General features: G+C 34.1%; 2 protein-coding genes across 2 annotated transcripts; one reads left to right on the top strand and one right to left on the bottom strand.

The window, feature by feature from the left end:
- Positions 1 to 4,139: 4,139 nt before the first annotated feature.
- On the top strand, positions 4,140 to 8,201 carry LOC104106746 (phosphatidylinositol:ceramide inositolphosphotransferase 2-like). Its single transcript, XM_009615359.4, has 12 exons — positions 4,140 to 4,711; positions 4,818 to 4,907; positions 5,537 to 5,623; positions 5,708 to 5,776; positions 6,140 to 6,220; positions 6,366 to 6,437; positions 6,574 to 6,631; positions 6,724 to 6,826; positions 7,291 to 7,386; positions 7,524 to 7,570; positions 7,676 to 7,785; positions 7,875 to 8,201. The coding sequence occupies exons 1-12, from the start codon at positions 4,652 to 4,654 to the stop codon at positions 7,944 to 7,946; spliced, it is 945 nt and encodes a 314-aa protein (XP_009613654.1). The 5' UTR covers positions 4,140 to 4,651; the 3' UTR covers positions 7,947 to 8,201.
- An 8,424-nt stretch (positions 8,202 to 16,625) lies between these two features.
- LOC104106747 (uncharacterized) lies at positions 16,626 to 17,252 on the bottom strand. The gene has a single exon (XM_070180935.1). It carries the CDS (start codon positions 17,250 to 17,252, stop codon positions 16,626 to 16,628), a length of 627 nt encoding a protein of 208 aa, XP_070037036.1.
- Between the last annotated feature and the right edge of the window lie 3,261 nt (positions 17,253 to 20,513).

Here is a 20,513-nt window from a genome sequence, read left to right as displayed (position 1 = left end):
GGAGTAACGACGGTATTCAGCCAGTTTGGCAACTCAAATAATTTGGCGAATATTTATTATATTTTCCTAGCACAAATATCATGTAGCTTTATCAACGTGAGATGAAAAAAGTCGCGAGCTATCACCTATAACATGTGAAAATAATTTAAATATCTTATTAAAAATATTTGTGTTTAATGTCAGATCTTGGTAAAATCTCTTGAAATATTTGTAATTATAGTGGACCACGAAATCAATTGACTCCCACCTAAGCTTATTTGCCAAAACAGCTTTTTATAATGTCAAATTAAATTTTTCTAAAAAATATTTTCAATATTAAATATTTTAATGCCGTATTTTAATTTTATATTAGTCTTAATTAGGGATGTCAATGTCGACTGCAGTTTGTACAAAGCAACCATTCCTCTTCTATTTTTCTCGCATTACTTTTTAGCTACAACTTGTAAGCATTTTCTTGTTTAATTTTACTTCTTTGTTTTTAAACCTTTTTAAGTAAAGATTTCTTTTATCATTAACCCATGATTATATTATTTAAATTTTTTTCAATGTGCTATGTAAAGTATCTTGATATCAAGAAAATCGAATATCGGTATATTAAGAAAATTCAAAAAAAAGTAGTACGTATATTTTAGTTGTAAAAGATGCGGCATTTAGAAATATGAGTTAGCACTATATGACACAAATTTATAATTTGTTAGCACAAGTTTTTGTTTGATTTCCTTCATAAAAAAAGTATTTCCACTGAAAGTAGAAAAAATGAGAAGAATAACTATTTGACTATTGTATCATAAGACAAAAAAAAAAAAATCACCATCGAATAAATAAAGAGTTGAGTCATAGCATACGAGGGATTTAACAATTCGGAGAAAAAAAATATTAACTTGTGCTAGTTCATTATTTTGGTATAGGGCGGGTTGAAAACATAAAACTTTGTTATGCGGGGCGGGTTAAAGTCTTTGCGGGTTAAGGCTAAACCCGCCCCATTGCCAGGTCTTAATACACACCAAATATTTGAATATCTCATTGAATATTCATAAACAACATATTAGTTTATGTTGTGTTCCCACTCTTTTAATTTATATTATTTTTCTGGTTTCTGTTGTCATTACGGATTTATTGTCTCTTTTCGTTATTTTTTAGTCGATGATCTTCCGGAAATAGTTTATCTATCCCTTGGGGGTAGGGATAATATTTATGTATAATTTATTATTCTCAGACTCCACTGATAAAATTATACTGAGTTTTGTTGTTGTCGCTGCTTATTGATAAATTAGAAAAAAGAAAAGACGAAAACGACGAAGAAATGATAAAATTGGTCAGTTCTGATCTGTTAGAAAATTTGAGTTTTTTCTCTCGGTCGTCGGGCCGTGAGCCTCGTGACTCCGAATTCCGCCAAAACCATTACAAACAAATTACTTTTATTTTATTTTATTTTTGCTAAGAACACTTTTCCTACTTTAATTATTTCTTATTTCCCTCGAATTTAACGTTTTATTATATTTTATTTGAAGAAACAGAAACAAGTTGGTCAATCATCCCTTCCATGTGCAATGTTTATAAAGCGTTAAAAAAGGATTTATTATATTTTTTTAGTTACAAAGATTTGAGGAGATCATGCTTGTACTAAAATTAATTAACTAGCACGTCATACCTAAATGTATCACCATTAACTTGTTAATGAGTACTTATCAAAACTTGCTGTTTTTTTTAAATAATGTTTTAGTTATATATGGAGGTAGGGTAAGGGAAAATAGGTGTTGCAATAGAAAGTAACAAGCGTCATGCGAAAGCTAACAAAATAAATTTTGATGATACTAAATCAGACAATAAAAGAAAATTATGCTGAAAGAGGCATAATATACTACTATAATATAATTGATCAATTGATCTACATTAATTTTTACTAATATAAAAGAGAAAAGTAACTTATTCGAAAGAATTAATTCTCCCACTAAACAAAAATCTCTTAACTGCTATATTGTGGATGCTATTATGTTATTTTATGAATGAGGAATTCTCAATATATAGAGTTCCACAATCTTTTCCTCCAAGAAAATGAACTATCAAATATAAAAAATATTTATATTTCCTTTAAGGAAAAGTAAAATCAATCATGGTAAATATTTTATCTTTCCTTCCATCTTGCTTGAATTTTCTTGGCAAAACTTGATCCGCCTTCTTCACATAATCTTCATCAATATTTCTTGCCATGGTTAAAAGTAGATATGGGTTGAAAATAGGAAAAAGGGTCAAATATACCCCTATACCTTGGTATATTATTCACATCTATCATTTGTTATACTATTGGGTCATATTTACCCTTACCGTTAACCAAACTTTTTAAAAATACCCTTCACCTAACGGAAAGCTACCAGATTAAAAATAATGACCCGTTTTCTATTTTAAAAAGCCCATTAACTCATAACCCACGACCTTTGAGCTCTAATACCATAATGTTGAAAATTAAAGCTCAACACGTGTTGGTACTGGATTCCTATATATATATATATATATATTATTTAAATTGAAGGCATTATTATGGGAGGAGATTAGAAATTATTTTCATTTTATAAATGATGTTGAACCAAAACTCAACTAATTGTATATGGACTGGTTTTTATCTTATCCAAGATGACTAATAATTCTTCAGATTCAATATTCAAATGTAGAAATAAGTTCCTCTCTAGCTCTGGCTGCCACCTCAACACGTTGAGAGAAATTTAAGTGCTTGTAGCATTTTCTCATTGTTACTAAAAGTTTTAATATAATATACAAAGATGAATTAGAAGAAATCATCTATAAGTGTGACTCATTTCTAATGTGTTGGTCCATCAATTATGAGCCTGATTTTTTCGACTTTGTTCTTGCAAATATGGTATTTTCTATCTCTCGATTGAAGTTTCAAAAAAATGGTATTTATTCGAGTCATTTAGGTTAATGAATTTTATAAAAAAGAAAACGGATCTTTTTTTTAAATATGGTAGCTTTCTGTTAGGTCGGGGGTATTTTTAAAAAGGTTGGTTAACGGTAAGGATAAATATAACCCAATAGTATAACAAAGGGTAGATGTGAATAATATACCAAAGTAGAAGGGCAATTTTGGCCCTTTTCCCTTGAAAATAAGAGCATGTGCGTTAAAAGTGAGCACCGGTTAAAAATCATAGAGCCCTGCATTAAAAGCGCGTAGGGTTAAAAGTCGAGTCATGCGTTAAAAGTGAGCAGAGTTAAAGTGAAAGTCCATACAGTAGAAGTAAGCATGAGTTGAAAATAGGAGCTCATGCGTTAAAAATGATTTTTTGTTTTTAAAAGATGTAACAAGAAGAATGTTAAAAATATAGTTCAAAATTTTATCTCCACATGTAGCACTCGGGATTTTTTCTTTGACAAAAATCTTCATTATCGTCAAATTAAACGTTACTTGATCTGAACCCGATTTGAACCTGTCTTCAAGCTCGCTTTGAACCATTAGTTCTAATACCACTTGTTGGAATCAAAAGTAACAAGGAATCATTCGAAAGCTAACAAAGCAAAACTTTGATAACGATAAATGAGACAACGAAAAAAATTATACTAAAAGAGACATAATATACTACTATAATATAGTTTTGATCAGTTGATCCACATCAATCTACTAATATAAAAGAGAAAAAATAACTTATTCAAGAGAATAAATTCTCTCCCTAAATAAAACTATCTTAAAGACTACATTTTGAATGCTATTATATGTTTTATAAAGGAATGATTCTCAAATTATATAAGTCCGAAATGATAATCTATCAAATATGAAACATAACAATAACAACCACATATTCAATATAATTCTACGAGTGATGATTTGGGAAGTGTAGTGTGTGTGCAAATCTTACTCCAAGAACAATATATGCTTTTTGTGAATTTTATTCAAAATATTCAATAGTCACAATTCAAAATGTAGTGTATAAGTTCAAATCCCACAAATTGCTGCTCAATCAGATATTTCTTATTTTCCCGTTATTTGCATGATTTTATATTTTTTTTCATGTTTTCGAACAAATAATATAGTTTATGGAAGGTCTTTATCAGTCTCCAATTTCCTTCCCTTTTCGCGAAGGGAGAATTTTCTTTATTTCTCTTCTTTTGAAATAAGGGGAGGGGCAAAGGCTTTATATATATATATATATATATTTGTTTCAATCTCTCTTCTTTCTTCTCAACTGTCCTCCGTGTTCAACTCGCGTTTTAGCAGCCACTGGAGAAATCAAATAGGAGAGAGAAGGTAGTTTCTAGAGAGAGAAACCAAACAAAACAACACCAGTTTTTAGAGAGAGAAAAAAAGTAAACCGGACTATTCTCGAAGAAAATTTTCCGGTGACTGTATAAATTATTTTCAAGTGAAGTTTCCATATTTGTACACTCATTGTCAATTGATTGCGTTGCCGTCTCCAGATTCTCCATTACCGATTTGGTAATTAGGTTTTCGAGATCGGTTGGTTATCATCCTTCGATTCGTTAATTCGGGTTAACAGGAATTTTTTGGTTTCGATTCGATAATCGGGTTCAAGTATTTCAGAAAGAGAACAGAAAAAGGAAAAAGGAGGTCTTAAATCTGTTTGGAAGTGAAGGGGGTTTTGGTTGAAAGATGTTGACCACCATGGTTGGTTTGTGATGTAATATGGCACGGGTTGTTACAGATAAAGATATGTCGTTTTACATTGGTCGCGAGGCTTCAAAGGTTCGTTTTTTATTTGTTCTCTCTTTTTGCTTCTGGAAGTTTCTTAATTTGGATTTCTGGAGATCCTTTTTTCCCCTGATTGTGTTGTTGTTGTTATGGAGAGCAGTTGTGGAAGAGATTTTGTGCGGAGATAACAACAGAGATCAATCTTCTTGCTGAGAATTGGAAATATATTCTTGGCGGTTTGATTTGTCAGGTTTTTACATGTTCTTCCTTTCCATCAATTTCAGTTTCTTTTTTCTTTTTCATACTTTTTTAATGGTTATTTGAGGGTGCCTGATTTCATGTATTTTACAGTGCTGCTACAAAAATTCTTCAATTTGTAGTCAATTAGCTTTTAAAATTTGGGTTACAAAATCTTATTCGTCTTAGCTTTTGGCAGTGCACCGGGCTGCCCAAGTCTTAGCTTTAGGCAAAATGCTTAGTTTTTCTGCTTTGGACTTGCAGGAGTAGCAAGTACTGTAAGTTTAGGTTGAAATATAACTGCTTTCGATTTGTAAGAGTAGCTAGGTGGTATAAGTTATGTTGAAATTCACTGCTTTTACACAAGGCTCGATGTTTCTTTTAGCAATATGCTATGTTTCCCCTGTCTAGGCTGGGACGAAGGTTGAGCAGAGAGACGGGAGGTTGGGAGCTGCCAATTTTTTTCTTGCCAACCTCTTACTGAATTATAGCGTTTGTTATTAGTTTTTTTATGGTTGTTGAATATGATTTTTGGCGAATAAATGAGGATTTATGTTCCTTTGTTTGATCATCGTTTTTTGTTCCTGTTCTTATTGCTTTTTGGGTTCCTGAGTTATGAAATCTCTATATTCATTTCTTCAGTACATCCATGGACTTGCGGCTAGAGGGGTGCATTACTTTCATCGGCCTGGACCAATTCTTCAGGACGTCGGCTTCTATCTTCTTCCGGTTGGTTTTCTTGTTTTTTTTCTCATCTCCCCCACTATTATGGTAGATGCAAACTGACCTTTTCTCTTTGGATTGAAATTCCAGGAGCTTGGACAAGATAGAGCTTACATAAGTGAAACTTTATTTACCACCATCTTTCTATCTTTTGTCTTGGTGAGTTTGTTTCTCTATAATTTTTCTCATCTTTTGTCTTTTGTCTTTGGCAAGATTGAGCTTACATAAGTGAAACTGGATTCTTTGTCTGTCATTACTGTATTTATTCCCTTGACATTTAAGTGTATAAAAGCACACATGCATTACTTTTAGGCAAACCCTGAGGCCAAGCTGCTTCAGGCTTTGGAATCAGGGAAATCCTTGATATTAGTTTAAGTTATGTTGATGTGGTGGTCAAACCAGTGTTTCCTTTATCCATGAATGGATGTTGGAGATGTAGTGGTTGGTCTTAATCTTTTTTTACTTGCTGCAGAGTTAATTTAGCATCTTTTATTCTAATGGTTTTCTCTTGCTTTGCTGCAGTGGACCTTCCATCCTTTTATTTTTAAGACCAAAAAGATCTATACAGTTCTGATATGGTGCAGGGTCCTGGCATTCTTAGTCGTAAGTGCCCCCTTTTCTTGGCCAGGATTACTTTTCTCTTGTACCCCTTCAATTACTATTCATTCTTATCTACAAATAACAAACATTTGGAGAGAAATCCTAGATATCCATTACATTTTCTAAGTTGGTTAATTGTTTGCCACAGGGTTGTCAATTCCTTCGGATCATAACATTCTATTCTACGCAGCTTCCTGGTCCAAATTATCACTGTCGTGAGGTAAAAGCTGTTCTCCTTTAATTGATGCTCTTTTTGTTTCAGCTTTTGCTGTTTTGCTGTCTGTCAGCTGTGCCTCAGCTTACTTCATTCTCTTTTTTGTCATTGCCTCAACTAATTTTACTCTGCAAATTACCAGGGTTCAAAGCTTGCCACGCTTCCTCCTCCTGACAATATTTTAGAAGTGCTATTGATTGGTAAGTTGCAGTCTCTTTTACTAAATGCTCCTTCTGGTTCCAAAGTGACATTCTTTAATTTAGACACTTACATGGCGTTTATGAAAGTGCAGTTCCTCGGGGCGTGCTTTATGGTTGTGGTGATCTCATATTTTCTTCTCATATGATATTCTCTCTCGTCTTTGTGCGGACATACCAGAAATATGGAACACGAAGGTACTGCGGTAGTGCTGATTAAATGACTTTTGATATCTGTGGGTATTGGGGTGATAATCATTCTAGTATTAGCTCTGGTGACAATGAAACTATGCAAATCATCCATTACTTGGTAGGGAAGGGAGTTCAGTGTGCGGGTAATGAAAGTACTCAACCTAGTTAATGGATGGTGCTCCAACTCCCTCTCTCTCCTTTTGCTTTGTTTTCTCCTGTTATTTCAATCATCTACCTAGAAGATAAGTTCTTCGAGGGTTCTGTAAGTTCATTTTTCTAAGGGCGACTTTTGAACCTTTTTCTATTTTTGTGTTACAATAATTAATTTTATTTGTATGGTACAGAAATTTTATGTTTTAACTGAGTGACTGGAACTTTCTCCTTTCCTTGCATATGCTGCATTGCTATATTTTCTTAAGTGTCTTGGCGCAGCTTGTATTTGTAACTGATTGCTAGAGTTTATTCTGCAGGTTCATAAAACAGTGTGCTTGGTTAGCTGTTATTGCACAAAGCTTATTGATTCTTGCATCGCGCAAACATTACACTGTTGATGTTGTGGTGGCATGGTGAGTTGGTGTTTGTGCTTGCTGTGCTCTTTGGTGCATTCTTGTTCACAACCAAGCGTGTGACTTGATTGAGTCTCTTTTATTTTTTCTGAGAAAGGGTAATCGCAACTTAATTGAGCCATATTAATTTGCTACAGGTACACAGTCAACCTTGTAGTGTTCTTCATTGATAAAACGTTGCCAGGTTAGTTTTCAGTTTACAGATGAGTTACTTTATCTGATTTTCATCCTCTTGTTATTACACAAAAGAAATGTTAAAAAAGCTAAAGCGCTGAGGTGTATCTTGCAGAACTTCCTGATCGCACTAGTGCCTTGTTGCTTCCAGTGACCAAGGATAGCAAGTCCAAAGAAGAGAATCACAAACTGCTGAACGGAAATTCTGGAGATCCTGCAGAATGGGTATAGAGATTTATGCATTTCCATCTTAGGGATCATAGCTTTGTCACTACTGAGATTAGTTTTGACACTGTTTTCTGCATTATGTGCAGAGGCCTCGAAACGGGAAGATCGTGGAAGATGGGAAAACAGTGCACGTTGAAGCAGTAATTAATGGTGCATAGACGATAAACTTCATGCAACACCACTAACTGATGCTTGCGACCTTGGTACAGAGATTGGTAACAATGCCATTATAAGTTGTGTTAATATAAATCGTTCCGGGTGTTCTTCCAAGTTCAATAGTTTTGGTTTTAGCGTAGGATACGAAATCAAAGATTGAGATGCTATCGATGTCTCCACGGTCCTCTGATTTTATCAAATGTATCATGGAATTTATTTTATTTTTTGGTTAATGCAATTATTTCCTCATTCTGTTAGCGCATTTCTTTATTTCCAAAAGAGTATGTGTTGTTCCTTTATGCGGCAGTAGCATGGGCGTGAGCTGGTGTGTAGTAGATCCAACTGAATACTTTCGGTCCCTAGGACCACACGCATTCGCATTCCCTTTGTCCATTGTCAAATTCTCCGCCCATTACCTGTTTGTACATTTATTTTAAAGGAGACTGCACCACAGCACGTTGCTGCCTGCCCTTTCCTTCTCTGGGACACAACTAGCGTTGCCTAGTTGTCCTTTATAATGACACAAGAAGCTTCTCCCTCTTCCAACAACATTATGGTTGTTGCCATGTTACGCACTGGCGGAGCCACCAATTGAAGTTACTTTGTTCTAAATTAATAAAATGTATATATTTAATGAATTTCTTAAGATAAATACAGGTTTTGATCAAAAGCTATTTTGGCCGAACCCACATTCCATACTTTGGCTCCGCCCTTGATGTTACGCTTATGGGTGTACAAAGAAAATCGATAAACCGCACCAAACCGATAATTCGAGTCAAACCGGAAAAAAAAAAAACCAATGTGGTTTGGTATTGGAAAATAAAACCCGATCATAATTGGTTTGGTTTGGTTTTAACTAAAAAAAGTCAAACCGAAACCAAACCAACCCGATAGTACATTTATATAATTTTTCAAAATATTATATACATATAAATATTTATTGTAATATAATTTATAAATATTTCTTAAACTTTTTCACAATTTTATCTTTTAACGTATTATTTCAAGTTTAGACTTAACATTCTTGAATGGTAAATAAATTTTATAGCCCATAAATGTAGTAACTCAAACAAAGTTCAAATCAATACTAATGCTAACAAAAGAAATTCAATTCAATACTAGTATTAGGAATGACGAGAGTGTTGAATAATTATTTTAGTTTTACATTGGATTATAATGAAAATGCATAACTTAGTTTATCTTTTTCTTTAGTGTTTAATTATGTAATTAATATTAGTACTTATTAGCTATACTTATTTTAGCATGACCTATATAGTATTTTTAGATTATGTTAATTTTTATTATGGCTTATTAATTAGCAATATTTGTTTAATGTAATTTTATTATTTTATCTTTGTTATTGAATATTTTAGTATAATGCTATGACTTATCTCATGTGTTAGTTTCTTGAAAAATATATTATATAGTTGTATTTTACTAGGACTTGAGAAATATTTGGAGTACAAGTTATATATTTTATGCTATGAAAACTTTACTGGGAAAAAATCCGAAAAATCCGAGAAAAATCGAGATTGAAAAACTCGACTTTGTTGGTTTGATTTGGTTTATAAATTTAAAAATCCGACACCATTGATTTGGTTTTATAATTGAAAAATCCGAACTAACCCGACCTATGTACACCCGTAAGTCCCTATTAATGAACAATCACAAACTAGCCCATGTGCCATTGGTTCCTGTTAGGTGAAGCTTCAAAAATGTTTACGCTTTGGGTTTTACTTTACTCAAGAAAACAGTAATTTTCCGGATACTCCTGCAACTTAAGCGGGAGCCAGATTCAAGAATTGAACTTTACGGAATTTTACCACAAGTCACTTGTTAGAATTTGTACTTACTTAAGATTAATTTTTAATAAATATACAAGATTTGAATCGAAATTAAGGTATATGTACTATAATCGTACATAACACATCCGTCGATAATTGGTAAGGGATCTCGGCACATGGAAGATTTTGTTCGTTAACAGCAACACCACTAGAAAGTAGAAACTGTTGAGGTTTGATTTTAAGATGTAATATTTTTAAAATGAGGGTGAATGGGAAATGGAGGAAAAATGAAATTTTGAGTAAAATTTTAAGTTTCCCCCTCTTAACAATGAGACATTGTCCCATATTGGAAGTGGAAGACATTTTTGGTGGGTATATATATAATTGCTCTTCTTGTAGCTCTTAAAGAGTTAAGAAGAAAGCAAGCCTCGCGCCGTCGTCGTCGCTCGCTCGGCTACGGCTTCGGCTTCGGCTTCGGCTTCGGTCAAATGATTGATTGATTTGGATTTGGTCAAATGATTGATTGATTAATTTTTTGGACCAAATTTATTTGTTAATAGTAAATATTAACGTAAGATTATCCGTATTTGTAAACGGATATTTTCCAATCCGTGTATTGATAATTTGGCAGCCGGATAATGGTCTTCCCACCATGAAGTGCTTGCTCCACAAACATGAAGTGCTTGCTCCACAAACATGTAATGCTTGCTCCACCATGAAGGGTGGACGTTTGGTCTTGCACTCCTTCTTGGCTGCTATATATATGAGCAGCAAATGTTGAAGAAAGATACTCAACTCAACATACAATTCGCTCAACAAATTGGCTATACATTGCACTCCTTCCTCTCAGAACTTCCATACGTTTTTCTGAGTATATACTCCTTCGTTCTGCATTGTTTTTTAACTTCAAACAAAGCAACTGTAAGTGTGATTTGCTACCGAACTTTGTGTTCGCCGAAACACTGGGGTTTGAAGTACCGCTACACCAGTGTGTTATTCGTTCTATCCTGGGAGGAAATAATCCATTACCTTGGGTACTAGGAGGGGATTAAATTCCTTAAGGAAACACTGTGAATTCAGTGGGCTCGAATTTATTATTATTGTTTCATTACGTTAACTTATATTTTGCAGAATTAATATTTACAAATACAGGAATATTGACGGGAATAACAGAAACAATGTGCTGAAATCAAGAATCAGAAGGAAACTGAAAATAAGAATAAGAACGTATAGAATGAGACAATTGATGGAGTAAATCATCTTATTAGCGCATGTTAATCCTATTTTTTTTCTTCACTAATTATATGAAGGGTAGTACATTTAGCATCTCACACATACCATAGGGTTTGAACATTACATGTGAAAGTCCAATTTGTTTTGTATAAAGATATGAAACAATTCTTAAAAGAACTTGTCGGATTTTCAAATAACCCTTTTATGCTCCCTTTGCTTCGAATTAGTATGATCTTTCTAAGGCTCCTCGTCCGAATGAAATTCAATGGGATTCAGAAAGACCATGTCTTCGTCCATAGGATCCAAAATACCCAGATCCGCCAGATCAATCCAAAGGTCAATATCTGAACTATTCATTTTCAAATAATATCCATATTGTTCACAAATATTCATCTTTTTTTTCAATAATCTTAGTACTTCGCGAAAAATCAAATTATCGAAACATTAACAAAAAAATTAGAATCTTAGGAAAATCAAGACAAAAAAGAACATTAAAAGATTTCTTTATATATGTTATGTACACGCAAACTGATCAGACATCACTATGATAAAGTGATAAGAATGAATAACTCTTTTGAGACTTCACATCACATCAATTAGAGGAATTTAAATGATTTTGTGCTATATTTATTCTCTGTCTTGTTCGGTAATCATCTTTCACGATATGTAATAGCCTGTTCACAGCTAGTTTTGCTTGGTTATAGTAAAAGTCTTATTTCTGTCTATTATGCTATTTAATCTTTGTTGATACTCTTGACAGCCAATTCGATCGGTCCCATTCTTTTGTTCATTAAAATATTTACTATTATTAAACAAGTCATATAACGTAAGATCTGGACCACCAATTATAAAATAAAATAAAATAAAAATAGAAGAAAAAGCCCATGTTGGCGCAATTTAAGCTGTAAAAGTCAGCCAAAAAAAGAAAGAGAGCCTAAAAAATCTAAGTCTGTAGACATGTTAGTGTCTGATATGATTAAATAATGCTATTATCATCATTAGTGTATGTGAATATAACGACCACTTTTCTTTATCTTTTGCATGCTTATTTTTGGGGTCCTCTTTGATACCTTTGTATGGTACAAATTATTAGAGGCACACACAAAATTGGCCTACTTATGAGTTACTTTGCGATGTGGAATGAATGGCGATGATCATAATTGATTTGGCCATGTTTTTTAGAGGGATTAACCATTTTTCTTTAACGTACTTGGTATTCAGAATTTATTGATTCGATTTATTCAAATTTATTCCTGATAAGTGGTTCTTTAAGAGGACTAAAACGCTCCTTTTATCTGGAGGTTCTCCAACTGATGGGACGTGATTATAAAATGTGGATAATCCAAATTCAACCAAATTTAACGTAAAAGAAGAAATGGACAATCGTGCATTTAGCACAAAAAGAAGAATAAGTAGTGTAGATTTGTCAAAATGTCAAGGTTCGAGAACTCCTCACCTGGATAATTATACTTCATAGCAGAGACGGACCTATGTTGTAAAGAAAGGGGCCACAACACTTGAAAAGTTCGGCAAAAATTCTACTTATACATATATATGTATTCTACTTATACATATATATATATATATATATATATATATATTCTACGTACACATACATATATATATTCTACGTACACACACAGACCTTCAAGTCCTGGGTTCTTCCTCTACTAAAGAGTGCTTTATCTGTCCAAAATATCCCCTTATGGACAATTAAACTAAATGAACTTTGGCTAACGTATTAAGTGAGCAAACTTGAAACTTATAGATTTATACATTTTGCATAGTTTCTGTATGTCTAATTTTTGTAAAAGAAAAAAAAGAGAGAAAAGAATGAGAGGCTACAAAAGAAGAAAAGAGAAAAAAAATAAGCCAAAATATTTATCTTAAACGGTTGAGAAGGTTTACGTCAGGGAAGACTGACAGAATCTGGTATTTGAAGCAGTCCAAGATTCAGTATTGTAAAATCTCAAATTCCAGTTTACTAATTTGGAATTATTCAGCTCCATTCTCAAGTCTCAACTATATATGTTCTTGAATGAGTCAATTTCCCCATTATTTGACCCCATTTTTCCTTCTTTACGTAAAACATTTTATAAAATGGAGGTGAAAACTCATCAGCATTGACCAGTACTGACCCCTACTCCAAATTTTCAATTTGACTGGAGTGTTAAAATATACCTATACAAAGAATGTGTAATTTTAGTTCCATACGTTAACGTATAACAAAGATTTATACAAGGGAAAATGCTAAATATACCCATCTACTTTAAAAAATAGTTCACATTCAACCTTCATGATACTTTACGGACAAAGATGCCCCTGCCGTTAGCAAAGTTGATGAAAATACCCCTATTTTAACGGAGGTCCACAGCGGCAATCTGAGATAAATTTTTAGTTCAAACTATACACAGTATCATGTTCTAATTGGATGTCTTTATTTATTTATTATTTAATAATATTTGTTTTTCATTTGAGAATTTTATTTATTTCCTTTCTTCTTCTTTTTCCTTTCTCTTTCTTTCTTTCTTTTTTTTCTTTCCTTCTTTTCTAACTACTTTGTAGGTTGTCACTTCCATTTTCCCTTCCGCCATTTTTCTTTACTTCTTTCTTCTTCTTTTCCTTTATAGAGAGATCTGATGGGGGACTGATATTAAACATAATGAAGGAAGGAAAAGAAAAGAGAAACTGAAGTAGATTAAAGGTTGAGAGAAAATTTTGGTTGGTCGGAAAGCTTGAGGATCGCTGGCACCATTATTTCCGGCAAAATTTAAAGTGTAGTGAGGATGACTTTTTTCTCATTTTCAAAAGAAACAAGATTTCCAACTAGAAAAAAAAACTACCAGATCATAAGTATCCAATGACATTCATTAACACCCAATAAAAATATATAGCAAAATGTATTAGTAATATTTATCTTTGACAAAGAGCTTAACTTTACTGCAATTTCCCATAAAGTGTGAGCCCCAACTTTGCTAATATTAGATTTTCTCTGTAGTGCTTCTGATATCATAGTTGAGAATTGAGATAGACAAAAAAAAGATAAAAAAGAATAAAAGAAGAAAAGAAAAAAATGGTGGAAGGAGAAATGGCTTGTCACGGTGGACCTCCGTTAAAAACTAGGGGTATTTTCATCAACTTTGCTGACGTTAGGGGTATCTTTGTCCCTAAAGTATAACGGAGGTTACATATAAACTATTTTTAAAAATAGAGGGGTATATCTGACCCTTTTTCCTTTATACAATCAGGTTAATTATTAAATAATTATAAATATATAATTTAATAAATATTAATTGATAATCTAATAAAATAATAACTAACATGCTATCCTAGGTTAAAATTCATTTAAAGTGGAATTTGTTTTACATACAACTCAAATTCAAGAATGTAACTTAGTAATAAATATCACATATTTTATGACTTGTCTCATCTAGAGTTAGAACTTGATAAGCAATTGGCTATACCAAATTATGTACATTTTTCATTTGTTTTCATATGTTTGGAAATATCTTAATTATACTATTAAATGACTAAGATATAACTGCATACCATCAAACGTATAAGCTGGTGCAATTCTAACAGCTTTACCTACCACTCGAGTTTGAATCTCAATGTTTCTTGGTGGGGCTAAACTTACTCTTTAATTCTTATACTAGTTGACAACTTTGTGTAACAATTTTACATACATTCCTAGTTTGTGCCCGAACAACGACGACGACAACAGCAAAAAACCCAATATAATTTCTCAAGCAGGGTCTGAGGAGAATAGTGTGTACGCAAACCTTACATTTACCTTGTGAAAATAGAGAGGTTATTTCCAATAGACACTCGGCTCAAGAAAAACATAATTACAACATTGTTGAAATAAAATATAGTACTGAATAAGACATGAAAAAAGAAGCACTAATTAACAACATCATGATAATAAGATAATCAAAGCAAAAAGAGACAAGCGGTAATACTAGAAATCTACAACAACAAACCAGTAGTTTCTCACAAGTGGGGTCTGGGGAGGGTAAGATGTACGCAACCTTACCCCTACCCCTGGAAGGGCAGGGAGGCTGTTTCCGATAGACCCTCGGCTAGAGAACGACTGAAAAAGAAAAAGTAATTGCAATAAGTAGGAATAACAGCAAGATGAAATAAGATCGAATCCAAGAATGCAGTCAAACTCTAGGTAGTAATAGCCATCTATGGATAAAAGATATCATACTAACACTAATGCTAGCGAACTGAGTAAGACAAAAAGAAACACTCGACTACCTGCGAACCTTCTACCCTAATCTTTGACCTCCACACCCTCCTGTCTAGGGCCATATCCTCAGTCAGCTCTAGCTGCGCCATATCCTGCCTAATAACCTCTCCCGAAGACTTCTTACGCCTACCTCTACCCTTCTTGCTACCCACCGAGGCTAACCGCTCGCAGCTTCTAACTAGAGCTTCTATACTTCTCCTCTTAACATGCCCGAACCATCTCATCCTCGCCTCCCGCATCTTATCCTCCACAGGGGTCACTCTAATCCTTTATCGAATAAATTTATTCCTAATCTTATCCAACCGGGTATGCCTACACATCCACCTCAACATCCTCATCTCAGCTGCTTTTAGCTTCTAGATACGAGAGTTCTTGACTGTCCAAAACTCTGCTCCATACAACATAGTCAGTCTAACTACAACCTTGTAGAACTTACCTTTAAGTCTCAGCGGGACATTCTTATCACATAAGATACCGGAAGCGAGTCTCTACTTCATCCATCCTATTCCGATACGATGCGTGGCATCTTCATCAATCTCCCAGTTACCTTGTATTATAGATCTAAGATACTTGAAACTACCTCTCTTGGAGATGACTTGTGTATCAAGCCTCACCTCCATATCCCCTTCCTGGGTACTGTTGCCGAACTTGCACTCCAAGTATTCCGTCTTGGTCCTGCTCAACTTGAAACCATTAGACTCTAAGGTCTGCCTCCAAACCTCCAGCCTCTCGTTAACACCACCCCGCATCTCGTTAATTAAAACTATGTCATCATCAAATAACATATACCATGGCATCTCACCTTAAATGTGTCTCGTCAATGCGTCTATCGCCAAGAAAAATAGGAATGGACTAAGAGCCGATCCCTGTTGCAACCCCATCATAATCAAAAAGTATTCCGAGTCTCCTCCCGCTATCCTAAAATGAGTTTTAGCTTCATCATACATGTCCTTAATCACCCTATGTAGGCTATTGGGACCCCTTTAGCCTCCAAGCATCGCCAGAGCACCTCTCTCGGGACTTTGTCATATGCTTTCTCTAGGTCAATGAACACGATGTGCAAGTCCTTCTTCATCTCCCTATACCTCTCCACCAATCTCTTCACAATGTAAATGGCTTCCATAGTCGAACGCCCCGGCATGAAACCGAACTAGTTCTCAAAAATGGACACACTGGTCCTCACCCTCACTTCAACCACCATTTTTCAAACTTTCATAGTATGGCTCACCAGCTTAATCCCCCTATAATTATTGCAACTTTGGATATCACCATTGTTTTTATATAGATGAATCATCATATGCCACCTCCATTCATCGGGTATCTTCTTCGTCCTAAAAATGATATTGAACAGCCTAGTGAGCCACTCCAAACCTACCCTACCTGCATTCTTCTAAAATTCCACAGGTATTTCATCTGGCTTGTAGCTCTACCCTGTGCATCTTACGCATAGCTCCCTCGACTTCCTCTACTCTTATGCGCCTACAATACCCGAAATTCCGGCGCATCTCGGAGTGCTCCAAGTCGACCAGAACAATGTCCCTATCACCTTCTTCGTTCAGGAGTTTATGAAAACATGTCTGCCATCTTCGTCTAACCTGAGCCTCTTCCATCAAAACTCTACCTTCCTCATCTTTGATACACTTAACTTGAACCAGATTACGGGCCTTCCTCTCTCTCACCTTGGCTAGCCTGTATAGCTTCTTGTCCCCGCCTTTGGCCCCAAACTCTTCATACAAACGCCCAAACGTCGCAGTCTTAGCCGCAGTAACCACTAACTTCGCCTCCTTCTTAGCCCTCATATACCCCTCCATGTTTATCCTCTTCGTCTCCTCACCCATGCTCTCTATAAGCGTCAAATACGCCGTTTGCTTCGCTTCCACTTTCTCTTGTACCTCCTCACTCCACCACCAGTCACCTTTGTGGCCGCCAGAGAAACCCTTCGAGACCCCTAACACTTTTCTCGCAGCTACTCTAATACACTCTGCTATCGTGGTCCGCATATAGCTCGCGTCCCCATTGCTCCTCCATGCTCCCATAGCCAACAACTCCCCCCCCCCCAACTTCTGCGCTTTGTCACTAGTCAAAGCACCCCACCTGATCCTGGATTGACCATGCACGACCCTCTTCCTCCTGTTCCTCACGATCTCTAAGTCCATCACCAATAATCTATGCTCAGTTGTGAGATTCTCGCTAGGTATAACCTTGCAGTCCATGCACAGACTCCTATCGCACTTCGAGAGGAGTAGATAATCAATTTGAGTCTTGGCCAACGAACTCCGAAATATAACCAAGTGCTCCTCCCTTTTCGGAAAATACGAGTTGGCAATCACCATATCAAAGGCTTTAGCACACAGTCCAACAACGAAGTAGCTCCTCTATTCCTAACTCCAAAGCCAAAGCCGCCATGCACGCCATCATACCCCCCAAATGTCGCCCCAATGTGACCATTGAAGTCCTCTCTTATGTATAGAAATCTAAGTATAACAAAGTACGAGAATAGTATTGATACTACAAGTATGAAAAAGAAATGCGCTCAACTACCTGTTAATGTTTTACCCTAGTTCTCAACCTCCACATCCTCCTATTAAGGATCATGTCCTTGATAAGCTGCAGATATGTGATGTCCTGAAAAATAAGCTAAATAATCATAAGAAAACTAATTGGAGTTGTCTCAAAATTACTGATTACGAGTTTGAATTCAGTAATCGCATAATCATATCGTTCAATTGAGTTCTTCTTCTTCTTCTTTTTTATTTTTTATTTTTTATTTTTTAATACAGTTTAGCTATACCATAATAAAAATATCGGAGTCTAAACAAGAGAAAATCCTAGGCAACTGAAATTAGCTAAGTAGAAGAAAAGAAAAACTGAAATATAATTAGCTATGGGCACCCAATCATGCAAATAGTGAAAACTCGGACACAAATAAGGATCTCTCATAATTACTAAATTCATATGGTATATACTCCACTATATGATTTATGACAAATTGGAGTACGAGAATATATTGTATAGATTTTTACTAAAGTAATACCATATCCGAATAGTCGTAACACTATTCAAACTGCAAAATGTACCAGTCTCAAGCAAACTATGATAATTTTGGCTTTTCGCACTACCTTTAATTTATACCATTTGGTTGTCTTTTCCAGAATTCACATTAGAAAAGAATATGACCAACGAGAGGTGAAAATTATTCTTTATTTGGAAAGGAGGAGAAGGAAGGACAGGTAGGAAAAATGGCAATGATTTTTCATTTCCCATTTTAGCTTGGCAAAGAAAAGATGAATGGGAATTGAACAGAGGAAAACAAATTTATGAGCCAACAAATATTTCTTCAGGCACGTTTGAACAGTTTTTCCTTTTTCTTTTTTAAAAAAATCAGATGTGGGATATGAGAAAATGAAGAGAATTTCATAATTTTAAAACAATTATCACATCTATTTGAAACAAGAGAAAGGAAATTCTTTTAGTGCTTAAAATTTATTAAAGATAAGAAATACTAGGCGGTTACTTTCTAATCTAAAGCTTTCATGATCAACAGAGTTATCCGATATTTATTCTTACGGGAAATAATATATATCCAATAAAATAATTGAGGGTGCATTATTTGAACATCATCATTATGATAAGGAAAAACACAAAAACACAGAAGAGGTGATATTTTTTTCTTATCTTCTACCGACCTCTCGATAATAATGATCCTCTAAATAGCACTTCACTATAGAGACCTAGTTTTTTTGGAACCAACTTTTTATGTAATGTTTTCTATAACAGTACTTCAATATAATAATAAAAAATATTAAAACAAATAAGTCTGTTATAAAAAAGTTTGACCGTATATTTTCCTTTACATTCTAATGAGTTTGGCATTTGTCACGGGGCAGGGAAATGCATCTTATATTTTAAAATCAGCTGAAGGTGATTTGTTATTAAATCTTTCTTATTCTACAAGTTTCTAATAGTGGAAATCATAGATTGCAATATAATAATGATGAAACTCCATAATATCTTAATTAATGATCAAAATTTATCCAATAAAAGTAGAACAAGTAATCCAAGGTCTAAAACAGAATAAAGTGAAAATGACTTGACAAGGTCTCAAAATTAATTAACACTACTTTTGTTACTTAATTAATGAAACTTCACCTAAACTTCAAGAGTAGGATAATATTATGCGTCAAACCAAAAACCTTTTTTTGACTCTGACCTTCGAAAATGACTTTCATGCCCTACAAAACTCCTTATCCTAATTTTGCCGCGTAATGGTCCGTTCTACCGTATCAATGAAATTATGAAAGGGAAAGTGGAGAACTGGAAATTCAGTTAAAAGTCTCTTCTTCTTTTCTTCTTCTTCTCTTTTTCGAATAAAAAGATAAAATTATTGTTCGCAAAAATAAAAAGAGATATAAGCTAAATTTCCCTAAATTTACGGTTGCAACACTTTTGATTGTCTTCTCCTCAATTTGTTTTGTTTTCATATAGTCAATGCTCAACAGAAATAGGAAATGACTAGAATAGCTGGGATTCATGCATTTCGTCTCGAATTGTAATCTTTTGACAACTAGATTGTCTCTTTAGAACCTCATTCTCACTTTTTTTTCCCACCAAATTTACTATGGTATTTAGTAGGCGTTTGGACATAAAAAATATAATTTTTTTAAAAAAATTATATTTTTAGTTAAGTTGAAAATTGGTATTTTAAATTTGAAATTATATCTGGACATGTATTTCTCTTGTAAAATTGTTGCAGTTTTGTGAGCGGGGAAAAATTTTTTTTTGATAATTTTGAAAAAGTGGTCAAAAACACTTTTTGATTTTTGAAAAACTCATTTCGGAAAATATTTAAAAACTTACAAAATTTCATGGATAAACACATTTTTGAAAAAAGATTTTGAAAAAGGGGAATTCTTTTATGGACAAACGGTAACTTACTGATAGTATTTAATTAGTTTTCTTAATCATTTCTTTTACAAAAATATTGTTGATAGAAAAAAGAAAAAGTATTTTTAAGTGATAAGTTTCTAATAAAATCTGAATTATCAATTCTCAATTATATAAATGTAGCCCATAATATTTGTTGAATTTTTCTAGTGCTTTAAATGGAGTAATACATACTTAGGGCATGTCCAACGCCAACTGCATTTGCTATAATGCAGGTGGTTTTTGGATTAATTGGTCTCCAACGCTGCTGTATTTTTGGATGCAAAATGGGGATGAATAGTGTCACTCCAAATTTGGAGTGGCACTATTCATCTCCTCCATTAATATTCCCTATCACTTTATTATTTTTATTA

Source organism: Nicotiana tomentosiformis, chromosome 7 (assembly GCF_000390325.3).
Source record: "Nicotiana tomentosiformis chromosome 7, ASM39032v3, whole genome shotgun sequence".
NCBI classification, from domain to species: Eukaryota; Viridiplantae; Streptophyta; class Magnoliopsida; order Solanales; family Solanaceae; genus Nicotiana; species Nicotiana tomentosiformis.
Note: the sequence above shows the minus strand (reverse complement) of the source record. Positions and strands in the feature narration are given on the sequence as shown.